General features: G+C 40.0%; 1 protein-coding gene across 5 annotated transcripts in view; it reads left to right on the top strand.

The window, feature by feature from the left end:
• Positions 1 to 23986, top strand: part of LOC102905072 (guanylate-binding protein 1-like) — a 37636-nt gene extending 13650 nt beyond the window's left edge. For 3 of the 5 annotated variants that reach the window (XM_076575076.1, XM_042280036.2, XM_006986122.4), the window contains 13 exons: positions 679 to 806; positions 2093 to 2202; positions 2428 to 2627; positions 2981 to 3223; positions 4478 to 4758; positions 6126 to 6338; positions 6751 to 6853; positions 8251 to 8444; positions 10469 to 10562; positions 12021 to 12214; positions 13330 to 13432; positions 14440 to 14630; positions 23749 to 23986. In XM_076575076.1, coding sequence (XP_076431191.1) covers positions 679 to 806; positions 2093 to 2202; positions 2428 to 2627; positions 2981 to 3223; positions 4478 to 4758; positions 6126 to 6338; positions 6751 to 6853; positions 8251 to 8444; positions 10469 to 10562; positions 12021 to 12214; positions 13330 to 13432; positions 14440 to 14630; positions 23749 to 23859 — 2165 coding nt within the window. In that variant the 3' untranslated portion in view covers positions 23860 to 23986. Of the gene's footprint in view, positions 1 to 678; positions 807 to 2092; positions 2203 to 2427; positions 2628 to 2980; positions 3224 to 4477; positions 4759 to 6125; positions 6339 to 6750; positions 6854 to 8250; positions 8445 to 10468; positions 10563 to 12020; positions 12215 to 13329; positions 13433 to 14439; positions 14631 to 23735 lie in introns of those variants that run through there. The other 2 variants (XM_042280037.2, XR_013052400.1) reach the window with 2 other exon arrangements.
• Positions 23987 to 24675: the final 689 nt, after the last annotated feature.

Consider the following 24675-nt stretch of genomic DNA (forward strand, 5'->3'; position numbering starts at 1 on the left):
CAAGTAGTTCACTCTTTAGATGGCATTATAAGTGAGGTTAATTTCTTAGTTTTCTGTACATTATTATTTTGATTATTCATTATTGGTGTGTAGAAAAGAAACTAATATAGAAATCACAGAAATAATTCTGGGTGCTGTAGCCATGCTGGATAAATTGATTACATCTAACTTTGTTCTGTGGAATATTTAAAGGTTTTAACATATAAGATTATACCATCTGTGATAAAGATAATCTTATTCTTCCTTTCCAACTTGGGTGCCAGCTATTTTTGTTTTGTTTTTGTTTTTCCTAATTACTTTGAATAACACTTCAAGTGCTGTATTGAACACCAGTGTCCAAATTGGGTACACTTTTCTCTTCTATGATCTTAAAGGAAAAAATTTTCAGCTTTTACCACTGAGTACAATATTGGCATGGATTTTTATGTATGGCATTTCATACATTTACGTTAAGAAATTCTTGTAGTTTGCTGAATACTATTTTTAACGATAACTGTGAAATGTTTATTTTCACATATTTGGTATTATGATTTTTACTATTTCTCTGGTTGCAAGATCAATGCTAGTTTTGGTTTTAGTTAGCTCTATTGACTTGGATTGTTCTCATTTTTACATCAATTTCCTGAGATGCCTGCTTCTAACTCTCTGTCAATGTGTCCTCTCTTCTACATATCACAGGCTTCTCTCTGGGCTCCACAGTGCAGGCTCATACAAAAGGAATCTGGATGTGGTGTGTGCCTCATCCCCACAAGAAAGACCACACGCTCGTTCTGCTTGACACTGAGGGCCTGGGCGATGTTGAGAAAGTAAGGATTGAGAATTCAACTTGAGATTCAGACTTGATATCTAAATGTTCTCTAGTTTTTAAATAACCTGAATTTACTGTATCGTCATGTAATTAAGTTTAGCCACCACTAATAAACAGACAGACTCACAGAAGAGGAGGATGGTCATTCTGCAGTATCCCAGCAACTTTTAGAATGTAACCTAAACCTGGTACCCCACCTCATGAACATACCAAGGATAAACTCAGTGTCACGTATCCAAGCCTACACAGAACTTCAATTACAGATTTGAGTATGCATTTAAACACAGTTTAAATCACAGTTACTAAATCACAGTCCTTATTTTAAAACTTCTTTTATGTGGTGATATATTGTGTACCCTGATAACCTTGCCTGAGGATCAGAGGACAGAGCCAGCCACTAGATTAGAAACAGAGTCAGGCAGTGGTGGCACACACCTTTAATCCCAGCTCTTGAGATCTCATGCCTTTGCTTGGGAAGCACACACACCTTTAATCCCAGGAAGTAATATGGCAGGGCAGAGAAAGGTATACAAGGAGGAAACAGAGCTCACTCTCTTTAGACTGAGGATTTTGTAGAGGTAAGAACTAGTGTCTCGCTGTTCTGCTTCTCTGATCTTTTAGCTTTCACCCTGATATCCGGCTCTGGGTTTTTGTTTTTTTTTATTAAAAGACCATTTAAGATTTGAACAACACTTTTAGCCTTAGCTTTCTGATACATCAACTGAATTAAATAAACAATACTCTACATACCTTACGGCATTTCTTTTACCATTTAATAAAATAAATATTTTTTCTGGTACATAATGAGTGCCTAAGAATGGCCTATAATGGCCTATCTCAGTCCCCCATGCTTGACAAGCTTGGGGAAGCCCTAGTTTCCATTCCCAGCACTAGAGGAAAAAATTAAATGAGCTTTAAAAACATAGCCGCAGGTATGAGTTACATGAAAGTAAATCTTCTCATTAGCAATGAGATACTTAAATCTACAGTGTATTTGAAGTTTTAGAATATCTGCAAACATCCACTGTCTAACAATTACATGCCAATGATCAAAAAACACCTTCAAAGAATAAGTGTAAACAAAAAATCTTAGTAAAATATATTCAAATTCAATGGAATTCATGAGTACTTTTCTTTAGAGTTGTCTTGTATAGGTGTTTGAGACAGCATTAGTTTTACTAATCACTGTGGAAAACATCTGATTAAATGAGCATACTTCTGTCACTGCTCACCTGAAAACTGACACAAGACATATTCCTGACCCATGTGTGTCTGGACTTCCAGGGAGACAACCAGAATGACTGCTGGATCTTTGCCCTGGCTGTACTTCTGAGCAGCACCTTCGTGTACAACAGCATGGGAGCCATCAACCAGCAGGCCATGGACCAGCTGCAGTATCCTTTCTGTGATGGAGAACATCCCAGCCTGGAATGCTGCAGAGTCAGTGTTGACAGACAGGAGGCAGAATAATCCCAGCATAAGGGGAGACTTCATACATCAACTAATGAGTCCACGCTGAGTCAGAGCATGGCAAAAACTATGTGTGGGGATGGATGAGACCAATGGGAGGAATAAGACTGGGGACCCTGTTCATTCACCACTTTTCCTTAGCTACCCAGCTATGTGACAGAGCTGACAGATCGCATCAGAGCAAGGGCCTCACCTGACCAGGAGGATGAAGGGGAGGACTCAGCTGAGTTTGTGAGCTTCTTTCCTGACTTCGTGTGGAGCCTGAGAGACATGACCTTGAAGATGGAAATAGATGGAGTCCATGTCACAGCAGATGAGTACCTGGAGAATTCGCTGAAGCTCAAAGAAGGTACAGAGATTGATACTTGTAGATGAAAATGCCAAAAATTTATACCCTTTTGGGGTGACACATTCAGTTTTTCATTTCTATGCTCCTGGCTATTCCTAAGAACTAATTATTATTAATCATCTGCCTGAATAGAACCAATAATAACTATGTTAATTTGCAGTTTCTTTGGCTTCCCCCCTTTTCTGAGTACTGTTACCAGAGCGCATTCATCTCTTCACTTACTTCACAACTTATGTGGCAGAGCTGCACATAACCAAAAACTATAACATAGATTTATTTGAAGAAATTCTTAAAATGACAAACTAACACTTCCACTAACTATTCATCCTCCTTTGGAAAAATTATTTCCCGAGGTATCTGCAAAGAAGCTGAAAAATACAACTTGCCCCGACTCTGTATTCGGAAGTTCTTTCCAAAGAAGAAGTGTTTTATCTTCTACCCACCCACTGAGTGGAAAAAGCTCTCCCAGCTGGAGACACTGCAAGAAAATGAGATCGAGTCCGATTTTCTGAAGCAAGTAGAAGAATTCTGTTTGTACATCTTTAACCATTGCAAAGCCAAAACTCTTCCAGGAGGCATCCCTGTCAATGGCCCACGTGAGTCCCCATCTTAGTCTTCCACTCATTTCAAGATGGAGGGAGAGGGAAGCATTCATAAAGTTTCAGGTTTCAAAAGTGTAGAGGCTATGACTATTTATGTTAAATTCAAGACAGTTTAAGCTCATCTACCAGATTTTGGTCAAATCCTGAAATGGAATAGATAGTGAAAGCCTAGTTTAAATAAGTTAAACCGAGTTAAGTCTCCATAACATTGCACAAAGCCAGATATGTGCTGTTGCTCAGTATCTAGCCAATACATGCACAGTGTCACAGCCTGAGACAGTCAGCTGAGTAGCTGGGTGAGGGCATGTGGATTATAGAGACAATGAAGAAGACAGAAAAGAGTCGCGAGGACTGCCAGTCAATGCCAGACAGTTCTGAGTTTATTTCAGAGTCAGCTTATAACAGTCTTGAAGGACAGAGGTAGAACAATGCACAGCACAGGCATTCACCCACTGTCTATCCCGTCCTTGAGCCAAGGAGCAGGCAGTTTCATTTTCTATCTCAATGTACCTCCAGCTGGCATCAGCAGCCTGAGTCTAGCTAGATAGCAAGTTCCTTCCCATGGACTAATCAGAACTTTCTCACAGCCCTGGAGCAAACAAGTTTGGACTCTATTGACTCAGAATAGACTTCAAATTCAAACTGGGAAACTGAGTCAGTTGTGGGCTCCCACAGCATAGTCATTTAAATTTAAATAAAAATTCAGTGAAATTAATTCAGACTATTAAGTGAAAAAAAATAGACTATACAGCCTTATTTCTCATGGTTACTGTGATGAAAAGCAGAGTCATTAAACAATTGGCTCCCTTCAAAGTAACACTGAGCTAGAATGAGACAAGGGAGAACACTTTTTGATAAGGAAAACATTGCTTTTCCACACATATTTAATTAAAGACTTTCCAAGGGAGTAATATAGAAGACTTACAGTTCTCAACCTTCCTAATGCAGTTCCTTTAATACAGTTCCTCATGCTGTAGTGACCCTCAACCATAAAATTATTTTGTTGCTACTTCATAACTGTAATTTTGCTAGTTATGAATCGTAATGTAATTGTCTGTTATTTCCAATGGTGTTAGGAGACCCCAGAGGGGTCTCAACCCACAGGTTGAGAACCACTGTGAGAAGTCTTATTCTAAACATGTTGGAGGACTGAGATATTCATATTCAGTATACACAGGCCTGCCTTATCTTTTCCTTAAAGAAGAAAGTTCTACTTAGTGGATGTCATCATTTGCTCTCTGTTTATAGGATTAGAAAGTCTAGTGCTGACCTATGTTGAAGCCATCTGCAGTGGAGACCTGCCCTGCATGGAGAATGCAGTCCTAGCCTTGGCAACAATAGAGAATGCAGCTGCAGTGCAAAAGGCCACTGCCCACTATGACCAGCAGATGAGCCAGAGGGTGCAGCTGCCCACAGAGACCCTCCAGGAGCTACTGGATCAGCATAGGACCTGTGAGAGAGAGGCCATAGAAATCTTCCTCAGGACTGCCTTTAAAGATGAAGACCATTCATTCCAAAAGGAATTGGGGGTAATTTCCTCCTAAGTTTATATGGATCTATGTTGTATAAGGCAAAGTATACATCAGACAATGAAATGAGCATTAATTTTGAAGGAGGGAGATTGGTCTGTAATTCTCTTTCATTGTTGTATCTTTGTGTGGTTTGGGTATCAGGGTAACTGTAGGAGTTACCCTGATAAAAGGAGTAAAAGGAGTTTGGCAATGTCCCTTCTGTTTCTATTGTGTGGAACAATTTGAAGAGTATTGGTACTAGCTCTTCTTTGAAATTCTGGTAGAATTCTGTGCTGTAAACTTCTGGTCTTGGGCTTTTTTTGTTGGGAGGCTTTCAATAACTGTTTCTATTTCTTAGGGATTATAGGTCTGTTTACATTGTTTATCTGGTCTTGATTTAATTTGGGTATGTGGTAACTATCCAGAAAATTATCCATTTCTTCTTTTAGATTTTCCAGTTTTATGAAATTCAGGTTTTTGAAGTATGACCTGATGTTTCTCTGGATTTCCTCATTATCTGTTGTTATGTCTCCCTTTTCATTTCTGATTTTGTTAATTTGAATGTTCTCTCTCTGCTTTTTGGTTAGTTTGGATAATGGCTTGTCTATCTTGTTGATTTTCTCAAAGAACCAACTCTTTGTTTCATTGATTCTTTGACTTGTTCTCTTTGTTCCTATTTTATTGATATCACCCCTCAATTTGATTATTGCTTGGCATCTATTCCTCCTAGATGAGTTTGCTTCTTTTTTCTTCTAGAGCTTTCAGGTGTGCTGTTAAGTCGCTAGTGTGAGATATCTCCAACTTTTTTATGTGGGCATCTAGTGCTATGAATTTTCCTCTTAGCACTGCTTTCATAGTGTCCCATTAATTTCGAAGGAAACTATCCTTTGTCACCCTTAAAATGGTGACAACTCTTTAGAGTCATAATACTCAAATGAAACAATTTTTTTAAAGCTTGGACTCAAATTTGAAAAAACAATTATGATATTCGTCTTTAGTCTAAGTACATACCATTGACAATTGGTGCTTTAAAGCAAATTCTGTACTTGGATAGATCAATTTTACTCCATTTGATCAAAAGAGATGAACTTGTTGTTTTAGTTGTCTCTTTGGCCTTATGCTTTGGCTCCTTCATTCCATTCATAGTCATCATCAGTCCAGTTTAAATGCAAAGTTTACAATTAGGTTTGGCATAAACCTCTGAGCATCATTTCTAGTAAGGAGGGGATTCATAGGAAGGTCCAAACTCAGAGAAGAGCTACAGTTTTCCTCAGCTGTCATTAAGTTTCTGGAGACAATGAGGTTTTTGGGAAGCCCTTGGAGAAATTCTAACCCTTGTTACTATCTTCTCTGGTGTTCTTTTTACTCCCATTTTCACACTGCAGTCTCAGCTAGAAGAAAGATGGGATGATTTTTGTAAACGCAATCTGGAAGCATCATCAAACCATTGCTGGGCATTGCTTCAGGATATTTTCAGACCTCTTGAAGAAGGTGTGAGGCAAGGCATTTATTCTAAGCCAGGAGGTTACTTCCTCTTTGTTCAGGAGACACAAAGACTAAAGAAAAAGTACTACGGAGAACCAAAGAAAGGCATACAGGTAACCAAGATATTTATCGGTACGCTCTACCAGTGCCGACATGTCTTCTTGATCCAAATATTCAGAAAAATGACACCTATTTATCTGATTGATGATTACTTTAACTCTACATTCTGACCATTTCATCTTTATATCTATATCTCTCTGAACTGTGTTCTCCCTGAAGGCCTTATAGCTCAGAATGATTTGCCCATGTAAGCCCACAAGATTATCATCTCCAATTCACATGCCTTAGTCTAAATGTATAGAATCACTTTCTCCCAGTATTAAGCAGTAGGGGGCTCCATTTGGTTGCCTTGGATGATTTGCCCATTCCTGTAGTAAGGAATCTTAAATAAAAAGGACAATTCTTGAGGGTGGTAGGGAGATAGATAGATGTCCTCCCACTAACTTATGTTCTCTGGACTCCAAGGCTGAAGAGGTTCTACAGACATACATACAATCCAAGGAGGCTGTTTCTAATGCAATTTTACAGACAGATCAGAGTCTGACCAAAAAAGAAAAGGAGATTGAAGGTAAGAAATGAACCAAAAAACAAACCAGTAAGAAAATCTTGTAACAGCTTAACCATTGCCTGTCTTAAAACAGTAACTCTTAAACTGAAACAACAAAGAAAGATGAGTCTATCACCAAAGGTCTTTCTGACCATGGTGTACATGGTTGCTGATATTATGATAGGAGTTACCTCAAGAGCATATTGGCCTTGGGATATCCTTTCTATCAAATAGTGATGACCACAATAGGCTACAGAGATGTCTCTGGTTAAGAACCCTGGATATTCTTCTAGAGGACCCCAGTTTGATTTCTAATACCTACCTAGTGGTTCACAACTGGCCCCTTCTGAGCTTCACAGGCACAAAGCATATGCATGGTATACAGATATACATGCAGGCAAAACACCCATACACATAAAATAAAGTAAAACAGGCCCAGAACCAGGGTTATTATGACTTGGTCCACCCCAATATCCACCCATTCTGTGAGCCTTCTGGAGCACGTGTAGGGACCTGACCCATAGAAACAAAGCTGCAGAATCTCCACAACACAGGACAACAACATGATATCCAGAAAGAGTCCTAGTGAGGACTATGCATTGAAAGTGTAGCAGAAACCAGAGGCCTCGAACCAGACCAATGACTCCCTGCAATGAACATTTGCAAGTAAAGATATGTGGACAAGGTGGTTTACTGCGGGACTCGCTGTGCCACACTGCAGCTTCCATGATGAGATTTTTAATGTTTCCCCTTTAAAATTTTTTGTTTTTTCTTTATCTTTTTCTCTGTTTTCTCTTTCTTTTTCCTCCTTTTTCTCTTAAACTTTGTTATGTCTTAGGGAGGCTGCAGAGGAGGAGGGTGAATGCAAAGGGATGAGGAAATGAGTAGGATCAATATACATCATGTAAAAGACACATATAGAATAAATAAAAAAATAAAAGAAAAAGAACAAAGTAGGGCCAAAAAACCCCAAAATTAATAGTACTAACAAGAAACCATAGAAGGAAGACGGAGGCAATACTGTCTCCTCCAGGGAGAACTGCCAGGACAGAATGCCATAGACAGGTGCCACAGGGGAAACACATGTACCTCTCACAGTTCTGGAGAACAAGAATCCAGAGTCTGGATTCTAGGAAGGTCAAGAGTGCTCTCTCTAGTATCTTGGTTGTCTTCCCACTGCATCCTTGGAGGGTGGGAAGACTGAACTCTGGTTTTTTATTATCATCTTACAACAGCACTGAGCTTCTATGGGGGCTCCACCCTCACAATCATCTAAATCCAATTACCTCACCAGAATCACAACTCGCTATATCATCACACTGTGACTACAACTTCAACCTATGAGTACATAAAGAGCACCAGCGCTCGGTGCCTTCCCACTGTAGACCCACGTAAAAATTATTTCCTCTCTTTCTCAGTGGAGCGTAAGAAAACTGAATCTGCAATGGCTGCTGCAAAACTAATGGAGGAAACACAGAAGAAGAATGAGAAGCTGATGGAACAGAAAGAAAAGAGTTATCAGGAGCACATGAGACAGCTGACTCAGAAAATGGAGAATGACAGAATCCAGCTAAAGGCAGAGCAAGAGCGGACATTAGCTCTTAAACTTCAGGTACCCTGTTATTTTTATCCTCCAGAATCTTTAACAGAAACCACTCTGTAGGGGACTAGACAATCACATGTTATAAGGAATTCTCCAGCCAATATTCTGTATCAGCCCCTACAAGCTGATTGTGCCCACTGCTGTGCATGGATAGCTGTCCAAAGCCACTAGATCACAAAAAAAAAAAAAAGTCCTGTGAAGACCATTTTCCTGAATCAATACAAACAACACCTATTCATAGAGAGGCACTGTGCAAGTATTTTACAAGCTTTATTTTATTCTTCAAAATTTAAACTTAAAAATATTTGGAATAATGCAGCTCCAATTTAAACATTTCCATTTCCATATGAGAGAGAGAGAGAGAGAGAGAGAGAGAGAGAGAGAGAGAGAGAGAGAGAGAGAGATCAAATGTAAATTGTTAAAAGGGGCCCTATGGAAACCCCCAAACATCAAAGACTATTGTCAAGACTATTGGTTATTCTCCAGAACCTAATGGTAAGGCCCTATTGCTAGAGACTATACTTTCTTATGTCATTGAACACAGAGAAGTCAAGCTGGTGCCTAACTAGAAGCTTCATTCCCACTGACTAGCATTCATGGTACTAGAAGGTACTCTGCACACTCAGAGGAGAAAGTTAATCATCTATACCACCCACTTACTAGCCCTGTGACCTACAACAATGACCTGCTTGTAAGATATCCTGGTGCAATAGTGGCCACATGCAATGGGAATAACCAATCATTTTTTATTTGATTTAAGGCCCACTCCTGACACTGCTTAAGTGGCCAAGAACATGAGACTAGATAGGTCATAGGCCTAGGGGAAAACATACTACTATTATTATGCTAAAGAAACCTATCAACAAAATGACTCCTAATGACACACTGCTATACTCATAGATCAGTGCCTTTCTCATCCCATATGAGAGAAGCTTCTTCTTGCGGTAGGTGGGAATCAACACAGAGAACCACAAATGGACAATATGTAGAGAATGAGAGACTTTGGAGCACTCAGCCCTAACTAGGATGTCTTCATCAAACCTCCCCTCAAAGCATCACCAACTGACATACAATCAGTCTTCCAACAACTTTCTGTTCATAGCCTGTCCTCCAAGTATAAGTTGAGACTAAATGTCAGTTCAGAAATGTACTGTCAGCCATGTCAATTCTTCAGGTCCTCAACTACTATCTCTTACTCTGCATATGGAACTTGAAAGCTTATATACAATTCTCTGATGAGACATTTCACTTTACTCTAAGAGTCACAGACTTAAATTTCAGTTACTCCTGTATCATAAAATTTTCTGTCAGTGATTATGGAGCAATAATTCCAAGACCCTCATGGATGTTGGTAGTACTCAAGTCCATTATTTTTTAGTGAATAATAAAAATAAATGTTTATATATATTAAGTGAAGGACCAATTAAAATATGATTGACCACAGTTGATAGAGTCCAGATACCTGGGACTTGTCATTACAGAAGGGCAAGTGTGTGTAAAAACAAAACCTATACTATATAATTGCCAGTTGATGAAAATGTTGTCTAGATTTAGATGTAATGAGTAAATTCTCTGTGGATCCACAAATCCCAGGGTAGAATTTCAGATCAAAAGTTTTTCAGGGACTGTATATAAACACTAAATTTGACCAAATAAGAAAAAAATCATGGCCAGGCGGTGGTGGCACATGCCTTTAATTCCAGCACTCAGGAGTCAGAGCCAGGCAGATCTCTGTGAGTTCGAGGCCAGCCTGGTCTACAGGGCAGGATCCAGGACAGGCACAAAAACTACACAGAGTAACCCTGTCTCCAAAAATCAAAAGAAAAGAAAAGAAAAAGCCATAGATTGTAATAAAGACTGAAAACTCAAGAGAAGGATGGGTATAGAGACAAATAGACAAAATTTAATAGTGAATACCAAAGGTCTTGAGGAATTACCGAATTATTTCAAAGGCACCAATTTGAAAATTGTTTGGTATGTTTTTGTTATCCTGTTCCTTTTGTGCAAAATTAAATATTCTTTTTCCCTCTTAGGAGCAGAAACAGCTACTCCAAGAAGGATTCCGAGAAGAGAGCAGAAAACTTCAAGAAGAGATAAAGAACGTGGAGAAGAGATACAAAGAAAAAAGTATTATCTTCTGCACTATAAATAGGATGTAAAAATACATAGAACAGGGCTGTTAAGAGGACTTACCATGTAAAAGGCACTTCCTGTAAAGCCTGGAGACCTGGGTTCAATCACAAGAAGCTATGTAAAGGGGGAGAGAAGAGACAGCACATAGTTGTCCTCCTATCTCCACACATGGACAGTGGCACATGGGTGCCCCTGCTCCCTACAAGCCATACATACATGCAATAATAATAAATAAAAATTGAATACGTAGGACAAGAGTTTCTATTAGAACACTATCTAATCAGGGAAGAAGTCTAATATTGAACTTGGGGTATCTAACAACTCCCCCTGCTTTACTTTGAAATCATGACATTTATACCATCACTGAGCCACAAGCTGTGGCATTTATACCACCACTGAGGTATAAATTGGCAAAATGAAATTTCTTGTAAAAACATTTTTTCCATCTTAAGTTTGTCATTTCATTTTTAACTGTATTATATACATTAGCATAACCTTCACTGGCTCCTCTATTTGAACTATCCATCCTTTTTGTTAGAAATGTCATAAATTATGTAATTAAGGGGCATGACAGGAGAGAGAGCTGTCAGGAAAGTTCTGAGAGTTGTTCTGTCTTCATCTCTGTAAAAGTCAGACTCTTCAACCCTGTGAGCATTCTCCCTTTTGTGCACTGAGAAGTGAACCAGTTCTTTAGGTATTGTTGAGTATTCCTGCTGATAGGCCATGGAACATATGTGATTATATATAAAGGGAAGCTCCAGGACTTGAGAGATGGCTCAGTAGTCAAGAACACTGGTTGCTCTTCTGGAGGACTGATTCACTTTCCAGCACCCACATGGCAGCTCATAATTATCTGTAACTCTAGTTCCAGGGGATCCAGTGTTATCTTCTGGCTTTTACGGGCACAAGGCACGCACATGCACAGAAAAACATTCAGGCAAAAAACATCCATATTCAGAAAGTAAAATAATAATTCTTTTTAAATTAAAGGGAAGTTCTTTTTAGCCATCAGTGTCAGATCACAATAGTTTCAGTGTGTTATTGATGTACAATTAACAAGTAGTAGAACAGTATTGACATTTAGACTCAGAATCCAGAGAGGGCTGTAGAAACACCACACACACACACACACACACACACACACACACACACACACGCACACACGCACACACACACACACGGATATTCATCCATCACTCTATAGTGATTAGTGGGTATCCTCAGCTACAGGTCTCCTTGAAACAACAAAAGCAAGGATGGACCTTCACTCCCCAAATCATGTCTTGGTGAGATATGTCAGAGGTATCATGGTCTCTCAATGCTGGTACCACAGAACTCTATGTATCCAAACTAGTACTACTAAACAAGTGTTTAGCAAACTACCAAACAGGTGTTGGCAGAAGGAGACATCATACCAATCCTACATGTTTTTTGTTTCCTTTTCCTCCACAGTGGATCATATGCAAGCTGAATCTTCAAAGACTACGGCAAAAATAATGGAAGAAATGCAAAGGAAATATGATCAAATGATGGAAAATAAAGACAAGAATCACCAGGAACATGTGCGACAGTTAATAGAAGAGATGGAGAGAGACAGAGCTCAGCAAATAGCAGAGCAAGAGAAGATGATGACTCGTATGCTTCAGGTATTCCATTGTGCCATCTTAACATTCTCACCCAATGGCAGGAATAAAAGACACTGATTAGAGGTTAGTGCAGTTGATCTAGGTGAAGGACCATTGCAGCCAGACATTCTACTGCAGTTTTATATCCTTTGTGTCTGTGTCATAGAAAATGGGCAATTGCTAATGGCCTCTTGCTGGTAGACTGTGCTCCCTGGAGCCTGCATTATTCTCACTCACTATATAGTAGCTAGTGGTCATCAAGCCCTGTACAAAAAGCCTTCAATGCATTGCATATTGTACCCACATCAAATGATGCAGAATTGGTTAACTTTTCTAAAAGGAAAATTATGGTTGCAAATGAAATAAGGAATTTCTGCATCATATATCATGGGAAAATACCTAGCATATGTTTTCTGCCTGGTGATTTTGTCTTTGTTAAAATACATGGGGGAAATGCTCTCCTCACTGTTCTACTCTAACTGCTCTCTGAGATTCCTCTAAATCCAAAGATTCTGTACGTTGGCCCAGAAGTGCTCTCTGAGCAACAACAGTCCCAGTCTCCTCAATTTTATTTTCTTATTATTAATAATCCCATCAGAATTTCATTATCTAATTATACTTGTGCATCTAAGCACCATGGAGAAATCCTCCCAAGTGACCATCATTTTGAAATGAATATCCACACTATAGAAGGGGTCAGTTGGAGGAGGTAAGGAGAGTGATAATTATACCCAATTGTGTTGCCTATTGGATCAAGAATCCCAAAGTAGAACTCTACAGCAGCAATAATTCAGGGACTCCATGAATGAGCCTCTTCTAAAGATTATGAAGAAGTGCTTGGGAAATAATTCCAAACACAAGAGCCTCAAGAGAAAGTAACGTGCTATGAGATGAGATGAGATGAGATGAGATGAGATGAGATGAGATGAGATGAGATGAGAAGAGATGAGAAGAGATGAGATAAGAGATAAGAGATAAGAGATAAGAGATAAGAGATAGGAGGCTGGCTTAAAAGAGAGTTTCAAGTCTGATGAGGATTCAATTTGAGAAATAAAAGAGAAAGTTTTTAGTAATTATGAAACAATTTCTATGAGATGATTTTATTCTATGCCTCTTTAAATCCTCTTCCTCCTTAGGAGCAAGAACAACATCTCAAGGAAGAAATCTCTGAAAAAAGAAGAAAACATCAGAAGGAAATTCAGGAGATGGAGGCAAAAAACAGAGAACTGCTCCTAAAATGTATTAGATTCTGCATTCATACAATCAATATATCCCTGCCCCACACTATCACCAGGACTCAAGTGCAATGATCAACTCCCACACAGCAATCAATAGCATTGAACATGAACTTTTAATGCTTGCATTATGCTAGCCCATAAACATTGCAGAAATGAAGATGGTGTAAAAAGACAAGAGTTGCTACTAAGGCGATTTCTTTGATGCTTCTTACTAAAACTGTTGATTTCCCTCTTATTTTTACTGGTAATGCTTTTAAGGATGGTTAAGTGCATACTATATGTCAAGTCATTTACATTTCCTTTGGAAAAAATACAAATTTTATAGTAAGATATATTTTAAATAGAGAGCTATTGTGTAGTCTGATTAAGACTTTTTGTTCATCCACATAGTGATTGTAGACCCATGTTCTGATTTAGGGGTTTACTCACACTGTTGAATATGGTAGGAATGATGTGAACATAGAGAAAATTAGATGCAAAGTGAACAAAGGAACTTAAGGCCCAACTAAGTATCAATACTGGGGGTTCAGTGAATAATGTTTCAACATAGAAGGAAATGTTTCTTTTTAAATTTTAAACTTTATTTTATACTAATTGTGTAAAACAATGAATTTTATTAAATTGCCCCTTGAATGCTTAGTCATCTGACTTAGCCTAGGTTCAGAGTGCAGAAGCTCCATGGTCAAGAGGAGGGTTGTCCCTGTGAAGAGTGAGTGTGTAGCGCTTCCAGCTTCCTTGTCAATGAAACCAAGGGTAACTGCTGCCCTCTCCTTGATCATGGCCCAGTGACATCATATTTTCAGACTACAGAAAGTACAAAGATGTGTCTTCACTCATGAAAGTCATACCTGGCTTAAGAAAATGTGTTATAGGAGCTATGGTCACTTTAGGAGAAATAATGAACCTAGGAATTCCGCTCATAAAGAATCAACATAAATGAACATTTGGGGGAGGGAGAAGCTAAACCCTGAGCCTACATATTTTTTCTGCTTTTTTCTTTATTTTCAGTGGAATCTGCACAAGCTCAGTCCTCAGAGGCAAGGCAAGTGTTCCAGGAAATGGAAGAGATGAATCTGAAGATTATGGGGCAGAAAGAAAAAGCTTTTGAGGATTATGTGAAACAATTGACTGAGAAGATGGATGCGGATACAGCAAGGCTAATGGCAAAGCAAGAGGAGATCTTGACTAAGAAGCTTCAGGTAAGTCATTGTGGCATCTTTTTTCCTCATTCAATGGCGAGTAATAAAAGACATTGATTAATCATTAGTATATGTGATTATGTAAAAGATTTTTCTGTGTAGACACCTTCACCTTTGGATCTCTGACAAAGGCTCATTACAAAAAGATTATGCTTCATGACTACTGAATCATTGTATCACTGAAAATATATAAGCACATAACTGAAATACATACACAAACTACTCTACCCACATTAAATATTGCTTCTTTAAGGACACAGGACTACTCTATTATCTTTATATCTCATTGTTTGTTCTAGATAGGGTGTCTCTGTGTAGCTTAGGCTAGACTGGCACTTAAGATTTTCCCACTTCAGTACCCCAAATCTGACATTACAGCCTTGTACCACTACACTGGGCACTGATGTCTTTTTTTTTCTACTGTAGAAATTGCCATTCCTGAAAGATAGAAAGTATGTGGAGATACTATTCATGGGTGGACATCTGGCATGTTTCTCTTGCCTAGTGCACTCCACAGTGGTTTCATTTTTGCCATCTCTACAAGTCTTTATCTCTGTAAGGATCCTAAAAAAGCAGTTTCACAGGCTGGAGAGATGGCTCAGCGGTTAAGAGCACTGGCTGTTCTTTCTGAAGTCCTAAGTTCAATTCCCAGCAACCACATGGCTGCTCATAACCATCTGTAATGAGATCTGGTGCCCTCTTCTGGCCTGCAGATAGAACACTGTATACATAATACATAAATCTTAAAAAAAAAAAAAAAGCAGTTTCACCTACCTAAGGCCACTTAGCAGCACTGATTGTAGGCACTTTCTATTCTCCAGGCCTTGAGTCTGAGTCACACTCTGGGCAAATGCACTCCCAGAACTCAGTACTTTATACTCTTGGTAATGCCAACACAATCTTACAGGTCTGTATAAAATCACCCAATCATGTGTCTTTCCTTAATCTGGAAACCATGCATCACTCTTCTAAATGTATATTTATTATCCTATTTGCATATATGTGATATTCACATGGTTAGAAAATTTTGAGATTTTTTTTTAAATTTAATTTTATTTTATTTTACAATACGATTCAGTTCTACATATCAGCCAGATTCCCTTGTTCTCCTCCTTCCTGTCCCCCTCCCCTTCCCCCCAGCCCACCCCGCCATTCCCACCTCCTCCAGAGCAAGGCCTCCCCTGAGGACTGAGATCGACCTGATAGACTCAGTCCAGGACGGTCCAGTCCCCTCTTCCCAGATTGAGCCAAGCATCCCTGCATAAGTCCCAGGTTTCAAACAGCTGACTCATGCAATGAGCCCAGGACCTGGCACCACTGCCTAGATGCCTCGCAAACAGATCAAGCCAATCAACTGTCTCACCTATTCAGAGGGCCTGATCCAGTTGGGGGCCCCTCAGCCTTTGGTTCATAGTTCATGTGTTTCGATTCGTTTGGCTATTTGTCCCTGTGCTTTATCCAACCTTGGTTTCAACAATTCTCACTCATATAAACCCTCCTCTTTCTCGCTAATTAGACTCCCAGCGCTCCACCCAGGGCCTAGCCATGGATGTCTGCATCCAGATTCCTCAGTCCTTGGATGGGGTTTCTGGCACAACTATTAGGGTGTATGGCCATCCCACCACCAGAGTAGGTCAGTCCCGGCTGTCTCTCAACCATTGCCAGCAGCCTATTGTGGGGGTATCTTTGTGGATTTCTGTGGGCCTCTTTAGCACTTTGTTTCTTCCTTTTCTCATGTGGTCTTCATTTACCATGGTCTCCTATTCCTTGTTCTCCCTCTCTGTTCTTGATCCAGCTGGGATCTCCCACTCCCACAGGCTCTCTTTCCCTCAACCCTTGCCCTTCATTGCTCCCACTCATGTCCAGGTTGTTTTTGTAGATCTCAGCCATTTCTCCATCATTGGGCAATCCTCGTGTCTTTCTTGGGGTCCTGTTTTCCAGGTAGCCTCACTGGTGATGTGAGTAGCAGTCCTGTCATCCTTGTTCCACATCTAGTATCCTCCTATGAGTGAGTACATACCATATTTGTCTTTCTGAGTCTGGGTTACCTCACTCAGGATGATTTTTTCTAGATCCATCCATTTGCCTGCAAACCTCATGATGTCATTGTTTTTCTCTGCTGAGTAGTTTTCCATTGTGTATATGTGCCACAATTTATTTATCCATTCTTCAGTTGAAGGGCATCTAGGCTGTTTCCAGGTTTTGGCTATTACAAACAATGCTCATATGAATATAGCTGAGCAAGGGCTCTTGTGATAGATATGATTGAGCATTTCTTGGGTATATGCCCAAGAGTGGTATAGCTGGATCTTGGGGGAGATTGATTTTCTAAGAAAGTGCCATATTGATTTCCAAAGTGGTTGTACAAGCTTGCATTCCCACCAGCAGTTGAGGAGAGTTCCCCTAGTTCCACATCCTCTCCAGCATAAAGTGTCTTCAGTGTTTTTGATCTTAGCCATTCTGACAGGCATAAGGTGGTATCTCAGAGTTGTTTTGATTTGCATTTCCCTGATGATTAAGGATGTTGAGCAATTCCTTAAATGTCTTTCAGCCATTTGAGTTTCCTCTGTTGAGAATTCTCTGTTTAGTTCTATAGCCCATTTCTTAATTGGACTGTTGGTCGTTTTGAGGTCTAATTTCTTGAGTTCCTTATATATTCTGGATATCAGCCCTCTGTCACATGTGGGGTTGGTGAAGATCTTTTCCCATTCTGTAGGCTGTCGCTTTGCCTTCTTGACCGTATCCTTTGCTCTACAAAAGGTTCTCAGTTTCAAGAGGTCCCATTGATTGATTGTTTCTCTCAGTGTCTGTGCTACTGGTGTTATATTTAGGAAGTGATCTCCTATGCCAATGCGTTCAAGACTACTTCCTACTTTCTCTTCTATCAGGTTCAGAGTACTGGATTTATGTTGAGATCCTTGATCCAATTGGACTTAAGTTTTGTGCACGATGACAGATATGGATCTATTTGCAGCCTTCTACATGTTGATATCCAGTTATGCCAGCACCATTTGTTGAAGATGCTTTCTGTTTTCCATTGTACGCTTTTGGCTTCTTTGTCAAAAATTATATGTTCATAGGTGTGTGGGTTAATGTCAGGGTCTTCAATTCGATTCCATTGGTCCACATGTCGTTTTTTATGCCAATACCAAGCTGTTTTTTATTATTGTAGCTCTATAGTAGAGCTTGAAGTCAGGGATTGTGATGCCTCCAGAGGTTGTTTTATTATACAGGATTCTTTTGGCTATCCTGGGTTTTTTGTTTTTCCATATGAAGTTGAGTATTATTCTTTCCAGGTCTGTGAAGAATTGTGTTGGTATTTTGATGGGGGTTGCATTGAATCTGTAGATTGCTTTTGGTAAAATTGCCATTTTTACTATGTTGGTCCTGCCTATCCATGAGCATGGGAGATCTTTCCATTTTCTGACATCTTCAATTTCTTTTTTCAGGGACTTAAAGTTCTTGTCATATAGGTCCTTCACTTGCTTGGTTAGTGTTACCCCAAGGTATTTTATGTCATTTGTGGCTATTGTAAAGGGTGATGTATCTCTGATTTCCTTCTCAGCTTCTTTGTCCATTGTATATAGGAGGGCTACTGATTTTTTTTTTTTAGTTGATCTTGTATCCTGCTATATTGCTGAAGGTGTTTATAAGCTTTATCAGTTCCTGGGTGGAATCTTTGGGGTCACTCAAGTATATTATCATGTCATCTGCAAATAGGGAAAGCTTGACTTCTTCCTTTCCAATTTGTATCCCCTTAATCTCCTTATTTTGTCTTATTGCTCTGGCTAGAACTTCAAGTACTATATTGAATAAGTATGCGGAGAGTAGACAGCCTTGCCTCATTCCTGATTTTAGTGGAATTGCTTTGAGTTTCTCTCCATTTAATTTGATGTTGGCTGTTGGCTTGCTGTAAATTGCCTTTATTATGTTTAGGTATGTTCCCTGTATTCCTGATCGCTCCAAGACTTTTATCATGAAGGGGTGTTGGATTTTATCAAATGCCTTTTCTGCATCTAGTGAGATGATTATGTGGGTTTTTTTTTTTTGAGTTTGTTTATATGGTGTATTACATTGATGGACATTCGTATGTTGAACCACCCTTGTATCCCTGGGATGAAGCCTACTTGATCATGGTGGATAATTGTTCTGATGTATTCTTGGAGTCTGTTTGCCAGTATTTTATTGAGTATTTTTGCATCAATGTTCATGAGGAAGATCGGTCTGTAGTTCTCTTTCTTTGTTGTATCCTTGTTTGGTTTAGGAATCAGGGTAATTGTAGCCTCATAGAAGGAGTTTGGTAATGTTCCTTCTGTTTCTATTATGTGGAACAATTTAGAGAGTATTGGTATTAACTCTTCTTTGAAGATCTGGTAGAATTCTGCACTGAAACCATCTGGTCCTGGGCTTTTTTTGGTTGGGAGACTTTTAATGACTGTTTCTATTTCCTTAGGGGTTATTGGATTATTTAAATAGTTTGTCTGGTCTTGATTTAACTTAGGTATGTGGTACCTATCCAGAAAATTGTCCATTTCTTTTAGGTTTTCCAGTTTTGTGGAGTAGAGGTTTTTGAAATATGACCCGATAATTCTCTGGATTTCTTCAATGTCTGTTGTTATGTCCCCCTTTTCATTTCTGATTTTGTTGATTAGGATTCTCTCTCTCTGTCTTTTGGTTAGTTTGGACAAGGGCTTGTCTACCTTGTTGATTTTCTCAAATAACCAACTCTCTGTTTCATTAATTTTTTTGTATTATTCTCTTAGTTTCTATTTTATTAATTTCACCTCTCACTTTGATAATTTCCTGGTGTCTATTCTTCCTGGGAGACTTTGCTTCTTCTTGTTCTAGAGTTTTCAGGTGTGCTGTTAAGTCACTAGTGTGAGATTTCTCCAACTTCTTTATGTGGGCATTTATTGCTATGAATTTCCCACTTAGCATTGCTTTCATAGTGTCCCATAAGTTTGGGTATGCGGTGTCTTCATTTTCATTGATCTCTAGGAAGTCTTTAATTTCTTTCTTTATTTCTTCCTTAACCCATTGGTGATTCAGTTGAGCATTATTCAGTTTCCATGAGATTGTAGGTTTTCTGCAGTTTTTGTTGTTGTTGAAATCTAACTTTAAATCATGGTGGTCTGATAGAATACAGGAGGTTATTCCAATTGTTTTGTATCTGTTGAGATTTGCTTTGTGGCCAAGTATGTGGTTGATTTTAGAGAAAGTTCCATGGGGTGCTGAGAAGAAGGTATATTCTTTTTTCTTAGGATGGAATGTTCTGTAGATATCTATTAGGTCCAATTGTGTCGTGACATCAGTTAAGTCCTTTATTTCTCTGTTAAGTTTCAGTTTGGGAGATCTGTCCAGTGGTGAAAGTGGGGTGTTGAGATCTCCCACTATTAATGTGTGGGGTTTTATATGTGGTTTAAGCTTTAGTAGTGTTTCTTTTACATATGTGGGTGCCCTTGTGTTTGGGGCATAAATGTTCAGAATTGAAACTTCATCTTGGTGGATCTTTCCTGTGATGAGTATGTAATGTCCTTCTTGATCTCTTTTGATTGATTTTAGTTTGAAGTCTATTTTGTTGGATATCAGGATGGCTACACCTTCTTGTTTCTTAAGACCATTTGTTTGGAAAGTCTTTCCCCAGCCTTTTATTCTTAGGTAGTGTCTGTCTTTGAATTTGAGATGTGTTTCTTGTATGTAGCAGAAAGATGGGTCCTGCTTTCGTATCCATTCTGTAAGCCTATGTCTTTTTATAGGTGAATTAAGTCTGTTGATATTAAGGGATATTAATGACGAGTGATTGTTCATCCCTCTTATTTTTGGTGGTAGTGTGTGTGTACTTCTCTTTTTTGGGGTTTACTGCTGTGGCTTTATCTATTGCCTGTGTTTTCGAGTGTGTATTTGGCTTCCTTCGGTTGGAATTTTCCTTCTAGTGCTTTCTGTAGCGCTGGGTTTGTGGATAAGTATTGTTTAAATCTGGCTTTGTCTTGGAATGTCTTGTTCATTCCGTCTATGATGATTGAAATTTTTGCTGGGTATATTAGTCTGGGCTGACATCCATGGTCTCTTAGTGTCTGCATTACATCTGTCCAGGTCCTTCTGGCTTTCAAAGTCTCCATTGAGAAATCGGGTGTTATTCTGATGGGTTTGCCTTTATAGGTCACTTGGCCTTTTTCCTTGGCTGCTCTTAATATTCTTTCTTTATTCTGTACATTTAGTTGTTTAATTATTATGTGTCAAGGGGACTTTTTTGGGTGGCCTAGTCTGTTTGGTGTTCTATAGGCTTCTTGTATCTTCATAGGCATTTCCTTCTTTAAGTTGGGAATATTTTCTTCTATGATTTTGTTGCATTCTGTTGCTTATACCTGCATCTGAAGTTCCCGATCTTTTACTCAGATTTTCTATTTCCAGCATTCCCTCTGTTTGTGTCTTCTTCATTTTTTCTATTTCCCTTTTCAGGTCTTGGACTGTTTCCTTTATTTGTTTCATTGCTTTTTCATGATTTTCTTTCAGTACTTTATTGTTTTCTTCCAGGATTTTATTGTTTTCTTCCAGGACTTTATTGTTTTCTTCCAGGACTTTATTATTTTCTTCTAATTTGTTTGCCCTTTCCTCTAGTTGTTTATAGCATCCTTCCCATTTTTTTTTTGTCTTTTCCTCTACACAAGCCTCTACCTTCTTCATGATGTTATTCATAAGGCTGTTTTCTTCTGCTTCTTCCAATTTTTAATGTTCAGGTCTAGATATTGGAGGCGGGCTAGGTTCTGGTGATGCTGTATTGCTCTTCATTTTGTTGTATGTACCTCTGCCTTGACATCTGCCCATCTCCTTGTGGTTCATTCTTGGTCATATCAGGGCACTTGGTTCAGACAGATCTGACAGATTAAGGAAGTCTCTCTCTCTTGTCTAGATGGGAGATCTCTTGTCCAAATGGGAACTCCGGGGCAGGATGGAAGCTCTTATCTGGACAAGAAGTCTGGGGCAGGATGGGAGCTTTTGTCCAGACAGGAAGTCCGGGGTAGGATGGGCACTCTTGTCCAGAACGGAAGTCCAGGGCAGGATGTGAGGTCTTGTCCAGAAGGGAAGTCCAGGGCAGGATGGGAGCTCTTGTCCAGAAGGGAAGTCCAGGGCAGGATGGGAGCTCTTGTCCAGAAGGGAAGTCCAGGGCAGGATGGGAGCTCTTGTCCAGAAGGGAAGTCCAGGGCAGGATGGGAGCTGGGGGCCAGTCTCTAAGTCCCAGGAAGTAGCTGGGAGGCCTCGGACGGACGGATGGCCATGAGGGCAGAGCGTGGAGGTTGCAGGGGCTGCTGGGGGCTTGGAGAAGGGGATCCTTCCCAGTGGGGCTAGAAGGGGACCTGCCCGGTGGCCAGAACCTGGGGCCAAGTTGGTCAGGTCTTCCCCGTAGTGGCTGGTGCCCAGGGATGGGGTCCAGGTTGGGCCTGGATACTCACCTCTGTTCCAGAAGGGAAGTCAGGGGCAGGATGGGAGGTGGGGGCCAGTCTCTAAGTCCCAGGAAGTGGCTGGGGTCTCGGGCAGATGGGCATGGGGGCAGGGCATAGAGATTGCAAGGGCTTGGCGGGGGGAGGCTTGGAGAAGGGGATCCCTCCCGGTGGGGCTAGAAGGGGACCTGCCTGGTGGCCAGAACCTGGGGCCAAGTTGGGCAGGTCTTCCCCGTAGTGACTGGTGCCCAGGGATGGGGTCCAGGTTGGGCCCGGATACTCACCTCTGGTCCAGAAGGGAAGTCGGGGGCAGGATCTGAGGAGATATTTTTTTAAGGTAAATTCAAAATATGGAGTAAGAGGCTGAATATAGGGTAACAGCAATATAACAATGTAACATAGTAACACTATGCTAAGGAATGTAGACAGAACATTTCAGATGCTAAAGTAGAAAAACTACTAAAGCTATGAAGAATCACACTGAAAAAATAAAAATGTGGGCTGGAGAGATGGCTCAGAGCATAAAAGTGGTTGCTGTTAAAATGTAAGGATATGAATATGAATCCCCAGAACCTGTGTATAAGCAGGATACAGTATCATGAATTCCTGTTCCCAACATTTTACAGGGAGATAGAAAGCATAAACAGAATCCTTGGAAACTCACAGGCCAGCTTGCTCAGAAAAACAGTGGAGGAATTTTGTCTCAAACAAGGTGGAAAGTGAGAAATAACATGATGGCTATCCTCTGACCTCCACACATATTCTCCCTCCCTCCCTTCCTCCCTCCCTCTCTCTCTCTCTTTCTCCTCTCCTCCTCTTCCTCTTCCTCCTCCTCCTCTCCCCATCCATCTCCTTTTCCCTCTCCTCTCAAACACACACACATTCACACTCATAAGTGTTCACACACATTCTACACACACAACAGACACAACACTAAAAGATACATTTAAAGAATTTTTAAAGGATACTTGCTTGACCATTATCGGAAAAAAAATTATAATTATCTTAGTTTTGGTTACTTACAATATATTATCAGTACAACTTAAGGATTTCATTATACCATTTCCATAATTTGCATATAACCAGATTTGAAGGCATGATGTTAACCTTTAATGACCTCTCTTCCCCTCTTCTTTTGCCCTGGTATTTCCCCTTTAATGATGCATCCTTCTCTCCCTCTCTGGATTCCACATGAGACAAAGCATATTTCCTATTTTTAGCCTGGCTTATGCCATTTCCAGCTACTTGCCTGAAAATACTATAATTTAACTCTCATTTACAGCTGTAAAAGATATAGTTATGTATATATGACAACAATCATTATTCTCTCATCTATTAAAGAACACCCAGTCTGGTCGTATAGTTTAGCTTCTGGGGGCAGCGAATAGTAAGCATGAGGACACAGGTTTCTCTGTAGTACGTTGACTTTGATTCTTTTGGATGCGTACCCAGAAGTAACATGACTGGATCTGATAGAAGTTGTCTCTCGAGTTTTTGGAGGATCCTACAGATTGACATCTGTAATAGCTATAATAATTTAATTTATATTCCAAGCAGCAGTGTATATGGGCTACTATCCCCTGCATCCTCACCTCTGTCACTTGATTCCTGGATGACAGACATTCTTACTGAGATGATAACACTCTCTGCAAATTTCAGTTTCCAGTTTCTCCTTTCAGGAACAAGAAGAAATTTTTAATAAAAAACTCAGGAAGCAGAACAAAAATTATGAGGACGAAATAAGGAATATCAAGATGAAAAAGAAGAATTCTCCTTGTTCCGTGATGTGAAAAGCCTAAGCACACCGGCTTCCTCCCCTGCTCTCTCCTTCAGGGCAGAATCTTACTGATATGCTTCAGACCATCTCACATCAGAACTAAATGTAATCCACAATAATAAAGATGGCAAAGCCTAAGAGCCTATGTGTGGTGATATATTGTGTACCCCAATAAAGCTTACCTGGGGATCAGAGGACAGAGCCAGCCACTAAATTACACATAGAGGTCAGGCAGTGGTGGCACACACCCTTAATCCTATCACACAGGTGAGTTCAAGGCCACACCAGGCTACGTGAGAGAAACAGAACCAGTGGTGACATACTCCCTTAATCCCAGGAAGTAATATGGCAGGACGTGGAAAGGTATATAAGGTGTGAGGAAACAGGAACTCACTCTCTTGAGGCTGAGGTAAGCTAATGGCTGGATGTTCTGCTTTTCTGAACTTTCAGCTTTCACCCCGAAAAAATGGCTCTGGGTTTTTTTTATTATAAATCCCTTTAAGACTCGTGTTACATATGGTACCCAACATATCTGGCACAAATTCACTGAGCAGGTCCCAGCTCAGTGCTGAGCTACAGGAGGCCAGAGTCTGGACCCGATGTGGGCTGGAGTCCCTAACCAACTGGATCCAGATGGCTTGTTCTTTCACTTCTTCTCTCCTAGTGTGTTGTGGGCTCTCCCTGGAGCTCCATCTCAGGCTGCTGCCACACTAGGTAGCTACCTTGAAACCTGCTTGGGCTTCTACTGTTCTATGAAGTTGGCTGAGTTGATGAGTCAATTAAGATTTCTTAAAGGGAGAAATTAGTTAAAAGAGAATTTTTCCACACA

The sequence above is a fragment of the Peromyscus maniculatus genome, chromosome 6 (genome assembly GCF_049852395.1).
Source record: "Peromyscus maniculatus bairdii isolate BWxNUB_F1_BW_parent chromosome 6, HU_Pman_BW_mat_3.1, whole genome shotgun sequence".
Taxonomy (NCBI): domain Eukaryota; kingdom Metazoa; phylum Chordata; class Mammalia; order Rodentia; family Cricetidae; genus Peromyscus; species Peromyscus maniculatus.